At 43.5% G+C, this 26,062-nt stretch overlaps 1 protein-coding gene across 5 annotated transcripts in view; it reads right to left on the reverse strand.

The window, feature by feature from the left end:
• Window positions 1–3,118: 3,118 nt before the first annotated feature.
• rnf220a (ring finger protein 220a) overlaps window positions 3,119–26,062 on the reverse strand; it is a gene marked incomplete at its 5' end in the record, with an annotated part of 160,303 nt that continues 137,359 nt past the window's right edge. For 2 of the 5 annotated variants that reach the window (XM_083929029.1, XM_083929028.1), the window contains 7 exons: window positions 3,119–4,866; window positions 7,891–7,965; window positions 8,361–8,555; window positions 11,947–12,058; window positions 20,069–20,180; window positions 20,411–20,466; window positions 20,583–20,775. In XM_083929029.1, coding sequence (XP_083785155.1) covers window positions 4,795–4,866; window positions 7,891–7,965; window positions 8,361–8,555; window positions 11,947–12,058; window positions 20,069–20,180; window positions 20,411–20,466; window positions 20,583–20,775 — 815 coding nt within the window. In that variant the 3' untranslated portion in view covers window positions 3,119–4,794. Of the gene's footprint in view, window positions 4,867–7,890; window positions 7,966–8,078; window positions 8,159–8,360; window positions 8,556–11,946; window positions 12,059–20,068; window positions 20,181–20,410; window positions 20,467–20,582; window positions 20,776–26,062 lie in introns of all 5 variants that reach the window. The other 3 variants (XM_083929031.1, XM_083929030.1, XM_083929027.1) reach the window with 2 other exon arrangements.

Raw genomic sequence — 26,062 nt, forward strand, 5'->3', positions numbered from 1 at the left:
CATACTTTTGCAATGCAACGAAGATACTTTTTTAAAAATCCTCTCACTCATGTAATAGATTGTTAGTCTGGGAACCAGACAAATCTGCAAACTAATAGAATGTGAAAAGGAGTCCAAAACCATGGGAACCCAGCCTGTGGTTTTGGGTGGAGCTAGTTGATGAGCTAAATGGCCTTAATGACTCTGAAGCAGCCTTGAGGGGGTTCATCTGTCAACTGGATCAGTTTCCGGCGTCTCTCTGCAGGCACCTCTTGAATAGGTTTCCTGGTACCTCTGGCACCAGACACACACGCACACACACACACACACACACACACACACACACACACACACACACACACACACACACACACACACACACACACACACACGCACACACACACACACACACACACACACACACACACACACACACACAGAATAGTTGAGCTGGCCAATATTATTGTCTTCATCCGCCCAGAGTAAGTCAGTGATTGAATCAATATGAAGTTTGTGTCAAACTGTGTGTGTGTGTGTGCGTGTTGTGTTGTGTGTGTGTACACATCATATGTCTGAGAGTGTCTATGGGAGGTGTAGGAGGGAAGACAGGGCAGAGAGATGTGCAGATGAGTGTTTGTAAAATGCCAATAATGATAACACCATACTGTGTCCATCCACACAGTCTGACCTCCAAAATAATGTACATTTCCATGGACATTGGATTCACAGCTGCACATCATCAGACTGTGCCACAGTACTGTTCTATACTTTGTAAAATACAACAGCATGAGTCTTGAAAGATCCATTAAATGCTTAAACTAGATGTTCGACTCACACCACAGCAGTGTGACTCATATCACCGACTACATTTCCATGAGTATTCAGATGCCCTATGGTTTTGTTTCATTTCTCTCTCATCACCAGCCAACATCATCAGCAACCAACATGCAAGCAAACAACCATTCAGTGTGTCAGTCTGACCTCCAAAGGACTCTTCCATGGATCTAACATGGGATGCACACAGACACAACCCAGACAATTAAATGCTGGTCTTGTCACTCGTCACCAGACTGTGTCAGCAACAATGGTTTCATTATATTCATAAACTTCTTATATTTTGTGAAAACAAATTGCTTTGAGGAATAACCTTGACCTTTGAATGCCTCTTTAAATGGCTACAGCTGACAAACTGTTGTCAGTGCATTCAACTATAACTTCATTAGCATCTGACAGCACTTACAGGGGCGCTCACCTGGCAGGGCAGGGCTGGGGCTAATCAGGCCTCCCCTTGGTCTGGTTGAAGGGCTTGGACACACTTCTTAGCGCGGTGATGATACTCATCTATTGTTGTAATTCTTGCTCAGTGATGTTGCCGCTAAATGACTTCTAATGTTTGGCAGGGTTGCTCCCTATAACACAGTTTAACAAGAGTATGTGTGCACACGTACACACCTTATACTCAAGCATGCCGACACCATCTGGTGATAGCTGCATGATAGCAGGAGCTGGATTATTAGATTGCAGAGCAGGGGAAATCCTCTAGATGGCAATGCTGTCTTCTGGATCTGCTTCAGTGATAACAGCAGACCTCCGTGTCTGTTCCTACTCCTGGATGCCACAGTGTACAATGGAAATGTGTGTGTCAGGTGTAGATTTGTGTCTTTGCACCTCAGTCGATTGGTCTTATAATATAAATATTATTCACACTATGTTTGGGGTGGTTAGGCCTACCATGGATTCACTTACACAGCTCTTCTGTGTATGGATATGATCTGAGACATTGTGGTTTTGGGATCAGTGTGTAACCAGCTCCTGCTGTGGTTTCTTCCCTCGTAATAAAACTTTATTAGCATCTGACAACACTTGTGTTAATGACTCACTCTGACGATGATCGAACACACACATACATGCGGTAATTTCACCTTATGGAAAACAGGCTTTGGCATGGCAGCATCTTCTACGAGCTTGTGTCCCAGCCAGCTGGAGCAGTGAGAACAAAGGTATTCGGCTTATGATATGGAGATGGAAACATGAAAACACCTTTTAAAATCACATAACTAGCAAATAATGCTGTAAAATATATGAACTACATTATACTTTTAGTAAAAACCCTGTCTTATTGGCCCACACCTCCTACAATATGTAATGTGTATGTATACTTTCCAATTAAGTACTCTGCACACAGCAAACAATAAGTGGCAGTTTTATTGTATGACCACAGGACTACAAGCACTCTTGTGCATATAGAATAAGTAGCAACAAGCACCTTACCTTCTCTTACTTATCTGCTTGTTTTATTTTTTGAATATGACTTTATTCTCATCAAGGTATGAATGTAGTCTCATATTTACTTTTTTTTCTTTAAATATTACAATTTTATTCTAAAAAATAAGTCCATACGTGGCCCTTATACTCTGTCATAGTGACACAGTCGTGCAATTTATCATCTTTGGGGCAGATCAACAAAAATACGGATGAAACCCAGTGTAAATGCAACAGTGGTTTCCCGTCCAGTGTTTAACCTTCCAGGATGTGTAACTACGCAAGTAAAAATGGCAGGAACTGGAGCTACAGTATATGAAAATCAGTGGAAATCAACTCATCTCTTTGCCCCAAAATTATCTGATAAGGATCCAAGAGTCCCTATTCATTAATCTCTTAAAACAAAAGGCCATAGTTTAAAGTGTGGGACTTGTCCAGTACTTCCGAGTGGATGGAGATGGATTTTCGTACACGCACAAGATCTCATCTCATCTTCAACCGCTTATCCGGGGTCGGGTCACGGGGGCAGCAGCTTTAGCATTGGACCCCAAACTTCCCTTTCCTGGGCCACATTAACCAGCTCTAACTGGGGGATCCTGAGGCGTTCCCAGGCCAGTGTGGAGATCTAATCTCTCCTCCTGGTCCTGGGTCTTCCCCGAGGCCTCCTCCCAGCTGGACGTGCCTGGAACACCTCCCTAGGGAGGCATCCTTACTAGATGATCCTGAACCACCTCAACTTGCTCCTTTCAACGCAAAGGAGCAGCGGCGGTCTGTAAAAAATGCAGTGTCTTAATTTCAGTGAACACAGGAACATCTCCCCTCACTGTCTTTATTTCCACCCAGTTCGTGTGAACAAGACCACTCGTGGTATTTGAGAACTTTTATTTTTTCTTTTTTTTTTCAGCATTTCTTACAACAATACAGACATCACAGAATACATAGTTTTACAAACACAAAGCACACCACCACCTTGGTTGCTGCTGCTGCCGTAATGGGAAGAGGGAAATGCTGCGGGTTCTGGAAGTTGCCAGTTCAGCCTTGGCCATCCTTCTTTTCCAGAGACTTCCCTCGTTTGTTATAGCTAGAAAGAACCTGCCCTTCGGAGTTGCCATTTTGGGGACCTTGTTGCAGCATAGCAGTATGAGACCAATGGAAAAAAAGCTTTATTTTGAAACATGTAGGGGTAAAACAAAACATTTCTAGACTATGAACTGAGCATGATGTTACTCTGACTGAGAGGAAGCAGAAATGGAGGTTAAAATAAGAGGCTCAGTTGGACATTGCTGCAACTGAAGAGCAGTTCCATCGTTCTGCTTGTTTGCAGTAAACCTTGGGCAAAAGGAATCTCTCCGTTCGATAAAACTAACCTTGCTTCATGTTCTACAGTTTTTCAGGGTACTCTGCAGAAAAATTACACCACCTAAATCTTGACCATCTAGTCTTGAGTAGTTAAAGTACTTAAATGTTTTATTCCTGTACAGTGAAATAATGGATCTTCAAATGATCTTTTTTTTAAAAATACAGAAGGCTTCTTTTATTCCAGCCATTTTTTCCCCCAAACATCGTTCCCGGAACCTTCCAACTTACAACAGGACTTTGATATTATATACTTCTGTGTGTCTGCTGATGGTATCGTGTGTGCATGTGTGTGAACGTGTGTGTGAACTCTATGTCATTTACACCCAACATTGTAAACATACATAGAACTATATTACATGTGCTTGCACTGCATCTTGGAGGGGGGGAGAAATTTTGGTTTACTTCACTAGAACACCACGAAAGGGGGAAGAAGGGGAGGGAAGGGTTCGCTAGAAGAAGAAGAGGTGGAGGAGGAGGAGTGTCAAACTCCTTTTCAAGGTTGTGAGGTTATTCTCAGTTTGGTTGAAAGCTCAGTTTTAGTGGACAGGCCCTTTTTTTAATTCTCTTAAGCAACAGGGGGCATGAACGTAAAAGTTTTCTCTCTGGGATAGGGAACAAAAAAACAAAACAAAAGTAAGCTTTCTGTCGAGTCTTCATGGTTGAGCCCGTTGTCCAGCACCATCGAAATGTCAAAGAAGAGCTAGAGGGGGAAAAGAAGTCTTTATGTTCTGTATTAAGAAGTTCCTTTCAGGTCCAGTTTCAACAGCATGACGCTACCAGATCTCAGCAGGGTTTAGCTGGGTGTCAGGGTTCTCCACTGACTTAAAAGTCCTTCAGTGGATGATACCCAAAGTTACATGTACAGGGAGTCGTGTCAGCGAGGCAGAGGAAACAAGCCTTTTGTGGGGATTGCAGGTCTCTGTCTTTTCATTTATTTTATTTTTTGTGGGTGGCCAGGCAGCCAGCCAGAGCAGACTTCTGCTCAGTGATTCAGTTTTAACCTCCTGAAAGAGCCAGTGGAGTCTAAAAGACAGCCGTCTTGTCTCTGTACGCTCTCGGAGGGTTAGCAGCCAGCCACCCTGGCCCCGAGAGAGGGAAAGAAAATGGCGAGTGACGACGGGGAGGGCGATGAAATCCAAGATTAGAGGAGAAATGCATCGGAATGACGACGAGGCGGGAGGGGGTGGGTGCTTTTTACAAGTAGACGCGCCTCAGGTCTCCGGGTGAGGTGATGGTATTGCACTGTGGGCACAGCTTCTTGTTCCCCTGTGATGGATTGAGAGACAAAAGTTAGCTTTGTTGCTTAGAAAATGAGCTTGGATCAGAATAAGGTGACATCTATGTCACTCACAAATGCATTCACTCAGGATTATAGCATGGCAACAACTCTTCATTTATCTCCTGGAAACTTATGGATGTTAACCAGTGCTTGACAGGTTTGCCTTAATGTGTCATAACTACTGCTTCCTCCTCGCTCTATGTGAATATGAACCTGCCTGTTAGCAGCAGAGCACCATCTCTCCCCTGAGCCCTCTTCCTCTCCCCTCTGCACTGCTTTGATAGTGTGCCATCTGCAGTAAAGCAGCAGGTGATAATATGCACCACATTCTGACTGGGTGGTCTCCACCACTATCCTCCACCTCCATCCTCCGTCTCTTCCCTTCTGCCTCTTCCTACCCGTCAGCTTGTTCCCTTTCTTGTGCTGGGTGGTAACTGCTGGCTGCGGGCACATTCCTGCAGTTTTCCCTGTGCTGTTTTTGCACTGCTTACAGATTCATTAATTAGATACAAATGTCAAAATAGATTAGATTATGTAAATATATAAAGTTAGAGGGGCACATCTTGAGTTAACTGAGAGAGGAAGCTGCAACAATTGCTTCTTTAATGTTATGAATGCTTACAGCTACAGGAGTTGAGACCTGTTTGGGCTACAGAACTGACCATCATCTCTAAAGTATCTCTTTGGTATGTAAAGACTTTCCTCAGTCTACTGTCATGTGTGTAGAGGGTGTGTAAAACATAAGAGTGTGTGAGTTATAAACACTGTGTGTGTGACATCTAACACAGGTACAATAGAATGCAGACACCTTCCAAATCCTCGCTGGCCAGTACAAACGTACGGGTTCATCTTACCCTAAAGATTTATAGGCTTCTTTTCCTGTAAGCCACTGAATAAAGTCTTTGGAGTGAGTGCACAAACTAAGGTAGGCTGAAGGGGCGAACACGTACACACTCAGGACAACCAAGGTGGTGCAAGAGTCTGACAGATCTCACAAGCTCCTGCTAAGAGGATTTGTGGCTCCATAGTACTCAAAACAGTCTCTTCATGTCTCAAGGTAGAAGAAAGAAAGAAAATTGTGGAGGTGAATAAAGAGGAAAGATGGAGGATTTGTCAAAAGGTCTGGGATGGTTTAAAAATGGTGGCACACAGGTTTCCACAGTAGCTCTGGGTTGAGCTCTTTTGACACAAGTGCTGACTGAGTTCCCTTGTTTGTTTGCACGTCTCTCAAAGCTGTGTACTCCTGTTTAGCGTGGGCGCTAAGTGTGTGTGGGTGTGTGCCCGTCACGCTGCGCTCCAGCTGCCTCGCTCATTAAAGCGGTAAGGGGGCTGGGCTGACGTTAACTAGATTCTCAGGCATTTACTTTGATCAGCTTGGCCCTCCTGTTTTATAGCTGTCTCCAGGCTATGAGTTAATGCGACACACACACACACACACACACACACACACACACACACACACACACACACACACACACACACACACACACACACACACACACACACACACACACACACACACACACACACACACACACACACACACACACACACACACACACACACACACACACACACACACACACACACACACACACACACACACACACACACACACACACACACACACACACACACACACACACACACACACACACACACACACACACACACACACACACCCTTAAAAACATATAATAAAAGCAAATTAGAAAATCCTACATGTAATTTATAAAACATGCACAGACCCTAACTCTACCCACGTGAAGTTCGTCATGAATGAGTATTGATCTTATATTGGAAGCATGTTCCAGACGATCATTAGCACATCTAAATGCCCAATTAAAGCTGAAAAAGGGCCGCCATCATTCTGGCCATATGTCTTCGTAATCCCATTTTACTTTAATTTGCTGTAAAGAATGTTTTACAAAATGGCCCAATTAGTTATGATTTTATCCATTTGTACACTCAAATGTCAATCAAATAGCTGGGCGATTTTGGTACTACACTGGCCTTTGAGACAAGACTTAAAATTTGTAGTTACACACATGGCCGGTGAGGCTGCAATACTGATTACGCAACAACGGATAAGCTTTGTTAGATGTTTGATAAATTGAGGATCTTTACCACTAGTAGGGCAGAATTTAACCTCTGTCAGACTCAGCCTGGCTAGACTTACATCAGTTTAAGCCAAGAAGTAGTTACAGTAAAAAGTAACCTTAGTAAGTTATCATTTGGGGACCATGAATATTGGCACAAAATTTCATGGTAATCCCTCAAAGCTAAAGATGGGAACTGTTCGCTAGTAACAGCTGATCTGTGCCACAACTGGGAACTGATGGTGTTTTACAGAGAGAGCAACTGAGGTGAGAAGGAAGAGGCTTGGGAGAGAAAAGATAACAGAAGAGGAAGAAAGAAGACAGTGAGGTGAGAGGGAGAAGAAATTCCAACAATGAAGGACGTGTGGAGAAAAGAGGAGATAACAGCAAAGAAACCAAAGAAAACCTATGAGGAGACTGTTTATCCTCAGCAGCAGAAACACTGCGCTCCATTTACAACATTAGCACCAGCTAATTACACACTACTGAATATATTAGACTAACTAATAACCAACAAAACCACTGACTGTGTGTATGTGTGTGCACACCCAAGGCACTATGTAGAACTCATTGGAGGTTTGAGTTGACCACTTTATTCCAACATTTCAACAAGCCTTTTGGGGACCATTCCATATAAGCTTTCCCTACTGAGAACTGAAAGTGTTTGCAATGCCTCAATAATGTGTGCGTGTGTGTGTGTGCAGTGAGAGAACAGGTCATTTGAGGAATATTCCATTTAAGTTTTTCCCTATGGGGCACAGCTACAGAGAGAAACTCACAGACTATGTAATGAGGCTGTAATAACTACATGTCAAAAGGAGGTGCCTTGCAGCACGGAGGACTGTGCGTGTGTGTGTGTGCGTGTGTGTGTGCGCGTGTGTGTGTGCGGACAAGTGTGTGAGTATTGCATACCAGAGTCCTGAGCCAGCACTCTTCACAATGGACGTGCCAGCACTGGATGGAGGTGAGCGGCATCGTGTAGGAGTCCTATGAACAGAGAGAGCGAAAATGACTCCAAATTCACAGCACACACACAAGCCAAATAACAACGACCAAAACAACACCGCACATTCCTTGACCAACAGCATCAAACCACTAACCATGGAACAACACAGCCAGCAGCCACAGAACCACTGAGCAAGGCAGCATGAGGGAGAGGGGGGGCAACTGAACCGGCAACCTGCAGGTCAAACACACGGACGCACAGACACGATACCGGGCAGGCAACGAGCAGAGACGGAGGGGAGCAGGCAGAGGGAGAAGATGAGGGAGAAAAGTCATGAATGAACCCAATCTGATGGGCTCTCTTTTCTTTTCCTCTTGAAAAGAATGGAGAGATGAGGGAGGAGGAGGCAGGGAAGAGGAGCGGAGGAGTGCCTTACCCTCCGTAAGGGCTGTGGGAGGAGCCTCTTTATGCCGCTGCCGTAGCCACCAATCACAAGGCCCCTGTACAGACAGTACAGGCCGAGGGGGAGGGACTTAGGCTGCCTCTCTCCGACCTCATTGGCCAGTGCCCGGGGCCCTGGCCACACCCCTAGGCTCTTGAACTCCGCGCCTGACTGGATAGCAGGCTTCCTCTGCGGAAGGGAGGGGTGGGGGTGGGAGAGGAGAGGGGGCGAAAGGTGGCAGCTAATCATAGAGGCGGGCTTGTACTGATCGCGCACTCATAATGCCACCGTGCAACCCACGTCCACGTGGGCACACACACAGACCAACACACACACACACAGACATATATATATGAGAGCTATACAGCAGAAGAACAAACTGCCATGAGAAAAATGCGTTAAATCTCTCCTTCAGTGCTGACGAATTATGAGAAATGTGTATGCTGATGACTTGGCTACGTTGCTGAAGGTCGATTGGAAACTAAAAGGGTTTTTTGATTTAATTAATTGACGTGAGATTGGTCCACTACCACAGCAGCTATGACCAACACAGAAGCTCTACTGTTTATGGGGCTCACTGTGGTGAATCGTGTGAATGTTAAACATCATACTAGAACTGCAACTGCAAGCGATTATTTGCTTGGTCCAAAAATGTCAGAATATGATAAAACATATATATGGCAATTTCCTTAAGCCCAAGGTGATGTTTTAAAATGTCATGTTTTTACTGAGTGACAGTCCAAAACACAAAGACAATCAGCTTAGTATCAGCGGCCGAAATATCGTGATAATAGGAGATCACGCGAGACTCCCATTTATCCATCACACGAAAATCCATCTTGTCAGGCTCTAAGTTACGCATGTGTGTTTCACCTACAAGTTATTCGACCAATCAGCGTCCTGTGAGAAGCTGCTAGAAGTTGAGGTAGGAGTAAAGGTAACAGCGACATCAGAGGCAACCGCTCATTAAAAACAACAACGGCGACCGCAAAAGAGGTTAGCTTAGATGCTGCAATAGCATCAGTTATATCAGAACAACGCTGAAGGCTTTCTTGAAGGAAAAGATGTTTTCTCTCTTTTCCTGATTAACTGTGGTGAGAGTTTGGTGAGACAGATGGTTCATCCAATCGCCTACCAGGTAAGTTCTGAAAGCATCAGTTTCCAATGACTCCTTCTCAGATGGTTCTGTGTAACAAACCAATTTATGGTTCCTGACTCAAAACAATTAATTATCAAAATAGTCTCTACTCGATGGATCGTAGCAACATCATGGTGTGATGTGGTTATTTACCCAATAGCAGTAGGAATAGGAATACTTTGTTCTCATTTGTTTATCATCAATATAGAGAAGAACAAACTTCAAGTCGAGGGCAAGAGAAAATACCAACATGATCACCCTGGCTAGTTGAGAATGATATGCTGAAAGTCTTAGTTTTATTTCTGACCTTTTTAAAGTAGCTGTTGGTTACTCCAAGTATCAGTCTTGTATCATTACATTTGTATGGAAGCAGTGTCTCTTTTCCTTTTTATATTGCCTCTAATTATATGAATAAATACATTTCAACAAGACAAGGCAGTATTTCCCTTCCTACGATGGCCAGCAGATGGGGGTAGAAATCCACTGATGAGACCAAACCACGACACTGAGCTGCTGCAGGTCCAGCAGAGGATAAACTTGAGCCAACTTGGCTGCAGAAAGGTGAGTGCTGGTTTTCTACTTACATACAACTAACTGTCTGAGCATTGGAAGGCTTGATCCATGCACAACCACTCCGCTAAAATAAATGTTTTGGCAAGAAGGAGATGCTGACGCTAAGATGTAGAAAGTCTGCCAGAGAACACTGTACACATTTTTGTGTTTCTCTATATGCCTAAGTGTGTGTTGTGTGTATGTGTGAGATGAGGGACAGTGACAGATGAGCGGAGAAGAGCAGTGTGTCCATGGGGCAGTGAGTGATCGATCGCTGTGCCTTGCCCTCCGTGTCACCTCGGGCACCCAGCGACCTTTAGGAAGCGTAAGTGTCGGTAATTACCCGCTCTTCTCTCTCTCACACACACACACACCACACACAGAAAGAGAGAGAGAGAGAGAGATGCCGACGCTGCACTGTCCAAAAGCTTGAAGGATGACAGGATGGGTACTTGACACAAAGTGGGGAACACAAACTCTGATGGTTGGGGGGGTGAGGGGGCGTGCAGGTGCATGAATATTGACGATGCCCCCCTCATTCTGCCTGATACTGTCACAGATGAAACTGTGGCTTATTGATCTGGGAGTCCAACCAATCACCTACACATGCTGTAAAGCTCAGACCCATCTTCAACAGTTTGCTATGTGACTCTATCTGCGGTATATAGACTTCTGTACATAGAAGGTCTCACATCTTATTAATATATGGCAGAATCCTGTCGGTTTTTGAGGCTGTTCTGCATTTCCCACTGGAGTCTCTTATCCCAGCATACATTCAGTTGACTCGCAAAGCCATGCAAGAGCATAAACCACCACAAGACGACAGCAACGCCACCACTCAAACACTTCAGAGCTACTCAGACGTCCACAAACCGAGGGAATTGAGATGCATACTTCATGCACACTTCAAGGAGTATCCAGCATACGACACGATATACTATGTGATATGTGTCTGCTGCCAAAGCGGGAAAAAAAAAAATCAAGGTCTGTGTTCTTCCCAATAAATATGCTTTTTTGAATCGGGAGTAAAGTAAGCAAAAGGCAATGCAGTGGGAAGTGTATCCCTTAGGAAGCACATAGTGATTGGAATGATTACAGCTTATTGTCACAGACTGTGGTCCTGTTCAGGGTCTGTGGATCCTTCAAAAGAATCTGAAGCCTAATAAAACGTTTCCTAAGTTTGTCACAAGGCTGTTGGCCTGAAAAGGGCAACCAAGTGTAAGCTGTAAGTATGGACAAGTCTGATTTATGATGTTTAGCTCTATACTATATAGGTAATAAATATCTTTATAATTTTCATTTCTCTGTGACAAGACAATTAATATTTACAGGATGCTTACAAGAACATTGAGTGGCTTATACCTGAGAAGTTCAATCTGGCCACAAGCTCACAAACAACGCCTGAATGCTCCTTTCAAAACTGTCCAATGTGCTGTGGGTTGTGGGCTACTTCAAGTTGCAGAGAGTGCAACAGTTGTCCTTAATACAGTACATTGTGGCAGATAGAGGCATGCTTTGGACAGCCTTTGACAGTCATCTTGTTATGACATATTTGGCTTAATAATGCAGAATTTGAAGGAGCCAGCCTCTGGATTGGGACACGGTATCTATGTGCGACTGGATGGAAAGGTATTAGATTGGCAGACGGCACTGTTCATTAAGCTCCAACAGAGCAAAGAGCAACATCCTCAGAGGGTGTCCACGGGGATTGTAGCAAATTAGCTACTACTACTTACCCCAGCACTAACTGCCAATCCTTTAATCTGCCCTTCTGTGTGTTACTAGTTCTACAAATGCTGGCTTTAGTGCCTCCTGACAAAAAGGCCCGATGCTGCCTCTATGGGTTGATGTGAAACAGAGCATTCTTATTCATATGAACGCGATGCTCACCATGCAGATGAGACACTTGTATCGGTCTCCTCTCAGTATCTGCCGCTCCAGCTCTCTGATTCGAGCCTTCAGAGCCTCCATGGTGGTAGCCGTGGACTCCTCCTCCGTTACCCTGGGGGACAAATAGAAAGAGGGAGAGATGTTTAGCAGTGTAAGGAATCTTGATTCATATTTGATTAGCATCGCCGAGTTTCACAGTTTGATCGGAGTTCAGAGCAATTACTGACACTGCAAAAAACGACGATGGTGGTGGTTGTCTACTCAAAACGAGAAGATGCCGTTAGAAGCACACAGAGAGGACTCTGGAAGCAGGCAGGAACAGAAGGTGGAGATACATTACTAGTGACAGTTTCAGCAAATAGAAAGTTACCAACTTGAGCTTTAAGTAAAGTCAACCCACGTTCACCTTCCATCCTCTGCATCTCCTTTCTCATGTTTATCCATCACGTTCATCTATCCCTCTCTATTTCCTTGCCTCTGCATTTATCTCATCTTACCCTCGTGTCCTTACATCATCCCTCCTTCATTCTATCAACAGTCCTCCCTTTCTTGTTGCCTCTAAGCAGCCTCTGATTAATGTGCAGCACGATAACAGAAAATGTGCATTTAACACTGTCCGACAGCATATGAAGCAGCAATAACTAAATCAATACGGCCGACGCACAGACCGCAACGCTGCTGCTGCTGATTTGGCGCAGCGAGACGAGGCCGCACAAGCCTGCCGGTGTTTATTATAGCCATCCACTCGCTCTCTGACGAGATGCAATAGCAGTGCGTGTGTGTGTTTATGGTGATGTGGTCATTTTGCAGCCTGATAGCCAGCTGATCTATGGTATTGATCTGGATGGGGAAGGACAAGTGGAGAGAGGGAAGCGTGAGTGAGAGCAAAATAGAACGATAAGTGGCTGTGTGTGTGTGTGTGTGTATGGCCTAGGATATGGCTTCATTTGCTGCATCCTCAAACAGCAGAGGGTACAGGGAAAGAAAAACTAAATTTCCTTTTAAAAGACAGGTTTCTGTAAATCAATTTAAACATCAAACTAGATCAAACATTGTTTTGTACAATTGACTGACTGATATCTTTAATTTGATTACTTATGGTTAGAGCTGTAATAATGAATCCATTAGCCGATCAAAAGAAAAGGAATTAGCAACTATTTTTATAATTATTTCAATGTTTAGATCATCTTTTCCAAGCAAAAACAGCATTCCTTCTCGGTCCCAGTCTCTAAAACTTGTTCAGTTTTACAGTGACATACAGTGGAGAAAGTAGGAAATCTAAGACATCACTATTCTTTAACGTTTTATACATGAATAAAGGTGGAGTCTGCAATTCCGGAAAAAGATTGTTGACCTTGGCCTTTCATCTGTCCTGTGCATGAGCAAGAATAGTGTTGTGTGGGCTGTGTATGAACACAGATTTTTCATTTCAGCGCACAAAGAATGAGCATATTAGAAGAGCATGAGAAGATATTCGCTGAATTTGTCAAAATGTGTATTGAATTAGAGTCGCAGACTTTAAAAAATTATCTACAGATTAAACAAAATAAAAAATTAAAAAATAAATCATTAATTGCAGCCCTTCTTATGACATTTTATAGCTTTGAGATGAGTCATACTTTCCTTCTGCATCACCCAACACAACAGTGGAACGTACAATTCATTGCGCATTATCCCTTACACAATGAAATTATGAGATATTTCAAAGATTCTTAAAGAGATTCATGTCACTTCCCTTGCTGCATAGGGAAATCAGATGTTAGGATGAGCTAGAGAGCAGCGTTACTGGAGCTGGTTAGGTCTTTTCTTTCTTCTTCCACCGTAAATGCAGCAGGAGGTTTTTCTTCTTCCAAACTGCTCTAGCTCCTCCCTGTAACCACCATCCTGTGTCTATAAAGACCTAGTTGGGACTCCTAGACTGACTCGCCACGCCGTGCCCTGTTAACTGCTTTACCCTCTCCTCTTATTAGTTCTGAGCTTGTAAAAAGCCATTTAGCCATGATTAGCCTTCTATCTTATAAAGCAGCAGTGGACTCTGGGATGGACGGGACTGGATGGGGGTTGTCCCTAACACAAGGCTGTCTCTCTCTTTTAACAGGTCCAATAAAGCCGTCCGTCGATCAGTCAAACACAAAACTCTGCCATGGGGCTCTCCTTCCTTGTCCGAAGTGAATTAAAGAACAACGACAGAAAATAAGTTTTCCTCTATTATCTATTATTATCCTTTGTATCTGTCCAATGAATATTCATTTAGCACAGCTGATTTATAGAATAGTTGTTTAATTTCCCAATGCTATAAAAAAGACATGTTAATCTATCTTTATGTGGCTGTGGCCATCTAAAAAGGGGAGCAGGGCGATGGAGGGGGGAGTAGCAGGGGATGGCAGAGGTAAAAATATTTAATGGAGGTAAAAAGAAGAACGGGATGATTTTGCAGGGCCACGGAAAGGAAGGACAACTCTCTGGGGATAAATGTGGCGCACACACACAGAGATAAACTGCCTCTGGACCAGCAAGAACCACAAGTAAAAAATCCTTGAATTTTAGTGCTTTATGCTATTTGTGTGTGAGTGTGTGTGTGTGTCACTGATTTAAGCTGGCTCAGGGGTTTTCAACCTTTTCAGTCTTGAAGCCAAAAAGTATAAACATTTATGTCACATTGTGACCCAAGCTTAGCAAACATGCCCTGAAGACTTACAGAAACAAGATAACAGTTCAATCTGGGTTACAGCCTAAAGCGAAACATATAAGAATTGTCTGTATGAAGACAATGTCCGGAGAGTCCCCAACATGACATTAGACGTGTTCTCCCTTAGTTCAGGGTGGGAGAGAACGTGTGAAAGGTGCTTGAATTTACAGGAGGAGACTAACGTTATGTACATTGCCTTAAAACATACACTCTGTTCTCTAATTTTGATCTCCAAAGTATAAATACTTGATTTATTTTGAAATACTGTTATTTTTTATTCTTCAAAATTTGATAGAATATCCACTGTGGCTGTACCACTGCTGTATTAGCATGTTTTTTTTTTAATAACCAAGACCCTTCAACAAAAACCTTTATTTTGGGAAAAAAGCAGTGAGCAAAATTAGAGAATAGTAACCGTGTCAGAAGATAAGATTTAAATAATGTTTTTCAGGGCTATAGGATTAAAAAATGAACAGGAAGTGTAGAGGCCCTTGCTCTGAATGACTTCAGCACATCTGCGCCCGAATCTGCGTACTTTCCCAATCTGGTTCAAGATGGAAAAACCCAAGTGAGTGAGTGTCCTGGACTCTTAGTTGAGTATACTTCACTGTCAGTACACCAGGAATAAATATGTGTACTGAACATCTGTTTGCTCTGTGTTTGTGAGCACAGTGGGACGAGGCTCTGGCTTGATAGGGCTTAACTGAAGCCGTGGCCTTGATCTGAAATGCCTGTCGTCATAAAACCTGGGCAACGGATACTGAAATACAACTTCCATTCACATAACATGCTGCTATTCCAACTTCGTTACAGGCCCACAGGGCTTTTTGAATAGAGTGCGCATGTATGAGTGAAAGAAAGTGAAATTGCAGCGCAGTTCCCATCTCCAGTCACCCCTATGGCGACAAGCAGAGCAGGAAAGCCTGACAGAGACAGATAGATGGCTGAGCCTCCCCTCTATTTAGCACTCTATCCCTAACGTGTGTGGGGCTATTTCTCATTTCATTAGTGTGTGTGTGTCTGTGTGTAGCTGAAGACCTCCACCATCCATCTCAATCAGCCCTGTGTCTTAATCTACTGTCTACCTACATTTTGGCCTCACTCAGCCTCCCTCTCTCAACGCGAGCACACAGCAAATGATAAAATTACGTAACAATTAATTCTAAAAAGACAATATTCTAGCAAGCGTTTTATCCACCTGGTAGGGAAATAAATCTCTCGCACGTAGGGTGCTGTGAAAATAGCAGCGGTGAATCCCTTTAGAGCAACATTCTCTGCTGCACCCTGTTAACCGAGGCCTTAACTACACTGACACACCATGATAAAACATTTAAGTCACTATTGATTTCCCCTGCCTTAGCCCGATCTGTGTGTATGTAGGTCTCAGATGGCAAAAGGGAAGGGGAGGGTGGGGGTGTAAGTGCGTGAGAAAAATTGAGACAGAGGATGGGGAGAAAAGAGAAATGCGAAAGAGAAAGAAGAGGGAAAGAGAGAGAAATGTGGCTTAGAGACAACAATAAAGACACGAACCAAAGAGGGAAAGAAAGCAAGAGCGAGTGGGCAGTGTGTGTGTGTGTGTGTGTGTGTGTGTGTGTGTGTGTGTGTGTGTGTGTGTGTGTGTGTGTGTGTGTGTGTGTGTGTGTATCTGTGTAGAGGTGGGGGATGGAGGTAGAAATCTAGCTTCATCACTTCCAAATTGAGGACAGATTCAATTATTTGCAGAAACCACATGGAAATCTCTCTGCATTGTTCCAGCTGGAGCACCAAATTTGGCAGCAATCGCATTGGCGGCATTGGAGGGGCCATTTATCTTGGAGGGGAAAGAGCGTCTCAGGCGTTGTGTGTGTGTGTGTGTGTGTGTGTGTGTGTGTGTGTGTGTGTGTGTGTGTGTGTGTGTGTGTGTGCTCATTTATCTTGCGGGGGAATGAGCAAGGGAACGAGGACGCCCTGGGAGGCGACCAGATCATTACCCATCTGGGATCAGAGACAGAGAGATTTCACTAACGCTGCCCTGTGCAAAGCCACACACACTGACATACACACACGGGTACAATGTATCAATGTAACGAAAGGAGACAAATCTCATTTTCATTTGGGGACGGAGGGGCACAGAAGCTCCACAAATACGTGCATTTATAGCAAGCGGGGAGAAGAGTGAGGTAGGGAATTGTTCCAGCCAGCTGACTGCTTGTTCCATTGCAATCATTCAGCATCTAGTTGGCTCCCTTTAAATGGATACTTAGATCAGGGCATGTTCTGCTCCAGGTGGCCACTAAGACCTCAGCTTGAACATCATGTAGCAACACGCACACCTGCATTTTGGCCATAACAGAGTCATAACATCGCATTTTCTTCGGATTCAGGGGCAGTGAGCTTTGGGCAAGAGATATGATTCCCACTGAACTGAAGTAAATATCCCCCCAGCAACATTAGTGTGATGTAATGTAGGGCTGGACCTAGTTGGGTAGGTATTCTGTTTTCAATTTTGTAGAATTTTTTTCCTCTTTCAAGACTGTGGAAAAGCAGAATCTTAAAAATGAATGCATTTAATTAAACGGAAAGAGATTCATTACTGTGCTTTGCATTCATTTTGTTTATTCGTGTTTCTCTCCTCACGCTGAGGCTGTGTGTGCAGGAACAGGGGACTGCAGGAACAACTCAGCAGCCCCCTAACTTGCTGCTCTTGCTACCAATATTAGCTGCTCAGTTTCAACAGTGTCAGGCTAAGAAAAAAAAAAAAAAAACGTGCCTGTAGGCTGAAATTACTGCAGTGTTCTGAGCAAAGGAAGTCCACTAGTTTATCATTTATTGAATGTAAACTGAGAAACACTGAGCCGAGAAAAGAAAATCTAAGTCACCCACCGTTGACAACAAATATATTAAATAATATTCAAAACATCAACAGAGCAGCATGAGGAGGGCACCTCTTCCTCGCTGACATCAGTAACATACCAACTGTGCGTGTGTGCTCCAGTGAATCAATCAGCACTGTCCTGCCTACATCTCTCTCTCTCCCTCAGACATAAACACACGGAGTAAAACAAGGAGTTCACACCACAGACAACAACTTATCGAATGCATCCACTTGCTCTACAAGCAAACACACACACAAACCCACCTCTTGCCTTGCAGTGCTGTTTCTGATCAATACACTTCAAGCTGCTCTGCTTATTCACCAGTTATCCCGTCTGCTTATATTAAATATTGGGAACACACACACACACAGCCGATTGATTAATTTAAATGAAGCATTTATCATGAGCAGCCTCCTTCCAGATGATGGTAAAACATGTATAAAAAGGTGCAAACATTGATGTTGGTTATGTTTTTAAAGCAGTATTTTTAATAAATATACATTTTGTATTAACATTCAATGCCATGAACACTCCAATCATTTAGACTCTAACATTTTGCCAGAGGAAAATGACCGAAGAGGAAAATGTTACGAAAATGAGATGAGGGTGGTGATTTTTAGGGGGTGTTCTTAAAGGCACTTCAGGTGGACAAATGAAATCATTTTAAGAAATAGGGTCTGGGATGGAAGGCAACGAGCAGGCTGACCCCAGCTCACTGTGTGTGTACGAGTGTGTGTGTGTGTGTGTGTGTAATCGCATGGGGCAAAAGGACAGGAGAATATGCCAGACATGCAGAAGCAACCAATCAACCAAATCCCTCCCTTTCTCTTTGCTCGCTTGCCCACCGACATCTCTCTCGCTCTCGCAATGAGCTGACCTCTATTACCCATGCAGGGGACAGGATGTGTGTGTGTGTGTGTGTGTGTGTGTGTGTGTGTGTGTGTGTGTGTGTGTGTTAGAGAGAGAGAGAGAGAGAGATTGTTTACTTGTGGCAGAATATGGATGAGGAGATGGAAATGAGGGAATTACCGAGCGCTGGCCTTTCACACATAGGGCGTTCTTATGGACAGGGTAGTGTGTTTGCTTGTGACTGTTTGTAGGTGAGGGGACTTTCTTGTCCGATCCATCCTACAGCTGCAGTCATGTTTACAGGTCAATAACAGGGCTGGGCGATAATTCAATATGACAATTTATCGTCTTTCAATGAAATTGATACTGTGACAAATACTGTGAGACACAATTACATTGTCAAAATTGACAAAAATAAGCAAATAAACTCTCATAAAATGTTTTATAATCAAACTTTACATTAACACACAGTTAAATGGGATTAACGTCAACTGGATTACATGATGTCACATACAGAGTCCTTCTTCCATATGACCCAGCAAGAAGGCTCCAGAAGACCGAAGATATATATTGTCAAAACAATATAGAATGTGTGTATCCTATATATTTTTTTCTATCGTTTCCATTGCAATGTCACATGCAGCAAAAGGCTGCAGGTCGGAGTCGAACCCGGGCTGCTGCGGCAAGGACTTTTAGCCTCTGTATAATGCCCAAGGGATTCACAAATGTATGTAATTTGGATGCTCATGTTCTGATCCAAGGTTTTTGCCCATAAGAAAATTAGAAAATAGTCAGTACCTTTAATTTGTCAGGTATTTGATTCACACAAGAGTATACAAAAATAGGCTATGAAATGACCTATATGGGGATAAAAGATTGTGGCCGTATCGCGCAGCCCTAGTCAATATGATATTTGTTTAAGAAATGAAAGATTTAGGGAGTAATTCTCTGAGAGCTTCCTCCAAAACATCAATGATTCAAAGCACCCCAGGTCAAATCTCATTCAGTCAATTGAATCACTGCACTTTTTTTAACCATTGCTGTGCATGGCAGGCTATAAACTGCTACAAACAGACTCAAAACATCCCACCTACAAGCGCTGTCAGCAGCCAATCAGGAGAGACGCGTTGTAGTGTGCAAGGATTTGAAAACTGAACACTTTTTATTTTGCTGTAAAACTTGTGACTCAGGAGTCATGATTTCTCCTTTACTAGTTAACACACACTCTTACCTGTATGAATACCACATGTGATGTTCAGTGTCAATATTATAACCCTTTACTAAAGCTTGATCATGCCTCAGTGTACGAACAGTGCCGTTGAAGGCGCTTGTACTCCAGTGTGAACAAACATTTGCATGTGTTTTCATACTGCTGCCTTGAAACTAGCGTGTGCCTTGCATCTGCTTGTGTCTATGTCCCCATTAACGATTCCAAGGCAGCTCTGTGCTCCGAGAGAACACAACCACAGAAAAAAAAATCAATATCAGGAGAGGCCCTTCCTGTCCCACGCACACACGCGCATGGCAAAAAACAGAATCCACACAAAATGCATCATTTATGACTCTCCCACAAATCCGAAAAAACTCATCACAAAGTCATAGAATCGACATGGGAGTGTGTGTGCTCTGTGTGATCTGCGTCGGTGAAACGTGACAGAGTCGTTTTCTGTCTCACCTTTTACAACTAGATCATGATGTGTGCATGTTCGTCCATTTATGGGCAACCTACTTTTCGATCTCGCTGTTTTTACAGGTGCGTGGGACGCAGGAGGAAGAGGAGGAGGATGAAGGAGTGCTGGGGTCTGTCTTGCTGCTTTCTCCGTTGCTCGTTGAAGGCATCTCTGTAAACACAAACAGGCAACGTGGTTAACACCGGATGATGTCTCTTCTAGCTGCAATAAGCATTCACACACCTCACTGCTACATTCAAAAACCGTGAGCCAATGAAATGAATATACATCCTTCTTGGCAAACTATCCCTTTGTCTGAGTAACTATATATACACACTGTATATGAAGACCTGCAATCCTAAAATCCTATGGATAATACGTTTTTTTTTGGCCCTACTTACCGTCGCTGGCCCATTTAGAGAATTCAGGCGTTATTCTGTTTGAAGGCATCCCACCGCTGCAATACAGAGGTACAAATGTTAGTATGAAAGGATCCTCAATGGTGCATTTCATCTCGTTTAATTCAATTAATATTCTGCTTGTTCGACAGTGCAGCAACTTAAAGCGTCATACTTGAGCACAGCTCCCCGTAGCGCCTCCCGCTCCCTGGCCTCTCCTTGGTCCTCTCCAGCTCCAGAGCAAGGGATGATATCAGCCTCCGTGTACTGGGCTTTGCCGTACTCCAAGGTGTCGTCTCCGTCTACGTCCAGGTCAGCGTCACTGTCTGCCGCACTCTCCTTGATGCTACATGTGGCGAAACCTGTTCCTGTGAAGATAATTTAAGAACTATTCTTAGCAGGATTTTGATTTCAGACGTTCTACATAGGACACTGGGAATAAGAGAAACATGGAGAATAAGATGTTACACAGCAACCATTGGCCTCATCACTTTTCCAAAACACGGTGCCAACACTGAGGGATCTAATAACACACAAAAAAAGAAAAACATCACAGCTACAGGTCACCCACGTTTCTACATCTACATCAGTGTCTAATTGTAAAGATCAAGCAAAAAAGTAAAAACATGTTAAAAAAACAAATTAAAAATCCTGGATAACAAGGTAAAAAAAAAACTAGTTTAAGAGACAAACTTAAGGAAGGAGGAGGAACTTAAATGTAACTCTGTGATAACTTTACTTTTCCCTGACCAATTACAGATCTGCAGATAGAGGTAGACGCGAAAATGATTTGGTCAGAGAGACGAATGTGAAGAGAGAGAGACAGCATTTAGACATGGGGTGAACTGATGAAGACGGACACCTCACCCATCAATCTTTGAGAGAATGTGTGGTGGTGTGTGTGTGTGTGTGTGTGTGTGTGTGTGTGTGGGAGAGAGAGTGTGTGTGTGTGTGTGTGTGTGTGTGTGTGTGTGTGTGTGTGTGTGTGTGTGTGTGTGTGTGTGTGTGTGTGTGAGTGGCACTTCTATAAACCCAGTGATGAACGCTCAGACAAACCCTTACCGCTGCCTGACTGCTCCCTTCAGCTCCACTTAGCCACAGAGCCAGCTGTGTGTGTCCGTCACTTTGAGGCGTCTCTTCAGTGTTTGTTTGAGACTGTCTGTCCCTCTGTCACTTAGACCCTGTCTCTCCAACCCCTCAAAGGTGTGTGTGAATGTGTGTGCTTGTGTGTGTGAGTGCGAGTCTGTCTACCTGTCACTTACACAAGGTAGGAAGGGTGTGCAAGAGTGTTCATGTGTGTATGTTACTTAGTATTTTAACACTTGGAGGTGGGTTGGTGTGTGTGTATTGTGTGCACTTGTGTTTCACTTGAGATGTGACTCTGAATGTGTCTGTGTGTGTCTACCAGTGACAGGCCTGACAGCCATCTTATTTACACCTATCCCAATTTCTACAAGCTCTCAGCTGGACTAGTATGCTCTGTGTGTATGTGACAAGACTGTGTGTGTGTGTGTGTGTGTGTGTGTGTGTGTGTGTGTGTGTGTGTGTGTGTGTGTGTGTGTGTGTGTGTGTGTGTGTGTGTGTGTTTGGGACCAGATACAAGCTCAACACAGTTGACAGCCATCTTATTTAACCCTCTTTCCCAGTATGTGTGTGAGTCTCGATACTTGACTCCCTATAACAGTGGGTCTCAGTGCACTACAGTGTCTCTGCACTATGGTGTCTTTGTCAAAATGTAAATCAGCCAGTAGGGCTCATCTCCGAAGATCTTCTGGGATTTAAACAGCTGCTTCTGCTTCTACTCCTTAACTGTGCAATTTATTTCACTCTGACTCTAGAAAGGATTTTTTTTTTTTTTAAATGAGGAAGGAGGAGAGAGAACATGAGCATGGTACGACTGAAAGCTGCTAAGCCATTTTACAACAGGCCCATGGTTTTTAGTGATCAAATAAAAAAGACCTTTTAACTTTTATTTGGTCTCAGCAGCAGAGGGGACCATATGGGAACAATGGCCACGCAGCGTAAATCTAGCAGCCTGCTGGCTCTGCTCGGCTACTGAGGCTATAGTTTTTCAAGCACAAGGCGAACAGAGCACATGTCACATTATACAGTCTGACATGGGGAAACGTTTGGACATTTTTCCTATCTTCACTGGCAGGTTTTTCCCCCCCTTACTCATTCACCATCAAACACCTTGTTAACTGCCTGGTTTAAACGAATTGCATTCCAGATCTGTCAGTCACCTACAACACTGTGCTGACAGGTGAGATACAAACTCAAAAAGTCTCACATGAGGTGACCTTCTATTCCAATGTTAGAAGCTGAGCCGTCCTACCCACAATGCCCCAGGGTCAGCCAAGTCAGGGAAGTTGGTTCTGAAGCTAGATAGAGAGTATAACAGATAGCTCTGACTCTAACTAATGTGTGGCATGTGAGTGCTTTAGTGTGTGCGTAGTAGTGGTGATGATGGTTGGAGCCTAATCCCCAAGCTGATCAAACTATAGATCTTGTGGCTAATTGGCCACAACAACGGGGTCCAAGAAGCGGAACATGGACATGTTGGCTTTTGAGACTTGATAATGCTGAAGATAGGTTTCCATACCTATTTGGAAAACAAAAGCTTCAGTGGAGAGATGCATCTGGTCGGATTTGAACCATGGACTTTGCAGTCCCAATCTCTAAGCCACAGAAAGACCCCAAAACCATTGTATTAACGTCCTTTAAGTGTACATGTGAGGACCTCCAGCCCCAATGGATACACATGTAGGGGTGTGCGATATGACGATATTAGATTGTTAACAGTTGAAATGTTTCCAAGATCTGCCCTTACAGAGAGATCGTTAGTATCATGCTAAAAAGCACGTTTAACACAAGAGTATGTGTATGGCTGCTGCTAAATGATTAGCACCATGGCTGGTAAAGTGAAGATAACGATATCAGTAATGGTTACAAAAAGGCTCGGTCATGAAGGACACACTAACATGCTGATAGAATCAATGTTTTTGTGTTTTTAGCTGAGCTTGACCAGAAAATATTGAGTTTAAACAGATCGCTGATGCCAGTTCTCCCTCATTGTTCTCTGTGAAGTTTGCTGGAAGTAATGCAACGTAGCCCTGGTGTATTTTATGTGTAGTAAGCACTGTGCTGGATTTTGTTTAAAAAGTAGCTTTTAAAGATATAACCCATAAGACATCTAGTTTATTGTCTGTTAAGATTCTGTCTATCACAGAGTGGGTCAAAACAATGGTATTTGATCACATGACCCACTAATGAAAGCGCCTGTTGCCTCTTTAATGAGTATTCACATCTGTGTGTCTGTGGAGACATTCACTCTCTAAATGTAAATATGCCGCCATGTTAGTGACGTTGCTGACAGCGGTTGGTCTGCTGGCGGAACTGGTCACTGTCGTTTATGCTGCGTCCACTTGTACTCGGAAATTGGGAACTTGGCGATATGAATGTATCATAACGGTATGGCCAACCTCTATTCACAAGATTATTTAAATATACAGGTTCTGTACATGACTATCAGTGAAGTGTCTAAAATACAGTAAAAATCAATCTAGCTTGAGCTTTCAGACACTTTAAACCTCTTAAAGATGGATATGATGCTGTATTTTCATATTGATATGTGGCCTATTTATACCCCCTGTGTGTGTCTTAGGTGTTTTAACTGTGAGCATACTGTTGTGTGTGTCTCACTGCTTCTATCTGTCCCTCTAAGCAGTCTTGGCAGGCCAATCTAATCTGGCGAGGGAAAGGTCAGCCCCACTCTAACTGCCTTTCACTCACATTATGCACCAACGCTCCCCCTCCCTTTTCTTTTCTTCACCTCTTTTCCTTCTTTCCTTACCTTCTTTCACTCATTTTGTGTCATCATTCTTACTTTTCTTCTTTTTTTTTACATTTCTCCCACCTATCCTCTCTCCACTCCTTTTCCCCTTCCCTCGTTTTCTTTGACATGATTCTTTACTTCTCTTTCACCACCCTTTATCGCTCTAATTTTCTCTCTACTCATGTATCACTTATTCTCTCTCTCTAGGCCCCAGTTTCCCCTCTTTCCTGGTACACAGGCATCATCAATACACACACAAACCGGCTCCTAGAGCAACATCCTGCACGCCTCATTATCATAACCATCTCCTGAATATCGTTGACTCTCAACATAGTAACTGCACGTTTTATCCTCGGAGTTACATGTTTCATGACAGCAACACCGAAGACCCTCCATCTACATACATGTCACTACAACAACACTACAAATACAGATCTGAAGAGGCAGGCTGGATCAAAGGACTCATCAGGCCGACTGACAGCCCGGATCAACCAATCGACCTGCCTCGGGAACGTCCCGTTACCATAGCAATTATCGGAACCCCCCCCTAAGAAGCAGAGAGGAGGGGAGTCAAAGGTCATCGCACTATCTTTCTGCCATTTACAGGTCAGAGAGAGAGAGAGAGAGAGAGAGAGAGAGAGAGAGAGAGAGAGAGAGAGAGAGAGAGAGAGAGAGAGAGAGAGAGAGAGAGAGAGAGAGAGAGAGAGAGAGAGAGAGAGAGAGAGAGAGAGAGAGAGAGAGAGAGAGAGAGAGAGAGAGAGAGAGAGAGAGAGAGAGAGAGAGAGAGAGAGAGACAGAGAGACAGACAGACACAAAGACATGAGACGGCCATCTTTGAAGTCCATTTCCAAAGCAAAGATTTCTCCTCTTTCTCAATCCCTCTGGGCCATCTCAACCTGCAGTAATCCCCCTCTTCTCCTCCTCTGCCTCTCAGGACTGGCTGATATCAAACATGAGGATCTGTCTGCCTGCCTCCCTGTCTGCCTTTCCATCTGTCCGTAAACAGACAGATCAACTACTGACTTTTACCAAGCTTGGTAATTTCACTGAAAAAAGCAGGAGTAGACAAATAGGAACATGATATAGGAGGAAGAAACAGAATGTGTTCAAATTTACTGTACTACACTGTACTCACAAAGACAATAGCTGAGATTTTGATAATTGACAGTTGCTTAGGTCACAAACTGTATTTGCTGGTTCCAGCTCTCCAAGGTGAGGATTTGCTTTTGGACTGTCACGATTCTCCAAATCCATGGTTCGAATTTGACTTTTATTTTCCTATTTAGATATATTTGCAGCTCTGAATGCTATCATGATTGTGGGAAAAGACAGTCTTGAATCGATCAACATGACAACTGTCATTCCCATTTTCAAATACTTCTTTAAAAAGATGATACATGGTTACATGGTAAAACAACAAAAACCAGAGCCACAGGGGTACTTTACAACAAGGTGCACATGAATGCACCATTAAGACCCTGATGGCGCCGACACAGTTTACCGTGCGTCGGTTACTTAACTCACGGTGAAGGCAGAATGTTTGCAAACTGATGTCTTCAGGGAAGCAGTAGGGTTTTCAGACTACTGGTGAGCTAGTTCTCTTAAAATGCAAGCTACCACTATTCTGCACTCTGTCACTGTCTAGGTACTCTTGATGAAGTGGTGTTGTTTTTACTTTGGACATGCACAAACAAACAAAAAAGATACTGGGAGAATCACCCATCCTGCTTTTGATTTTGTTTATCGAAATTGAAAGCTAAATTCAAATTTTCAATTTAGAGTCAAACTATGACACCCCTAAAACTTTCTATGGACATTTA

This window comes from Echiichthys vipera (genome assembly GCF_963691815.1).
Source record: "Echiichthys vipera genome assembly, chromosome: 15".
In the NCBI taxonomy this organism is placed as follows: domain Eukaryota; kingdom Metazoa; phylum Chordata; class Actinopteri; order Perciformes; family Trachinidae; genus Echiichthys; species Echiichthys vipera.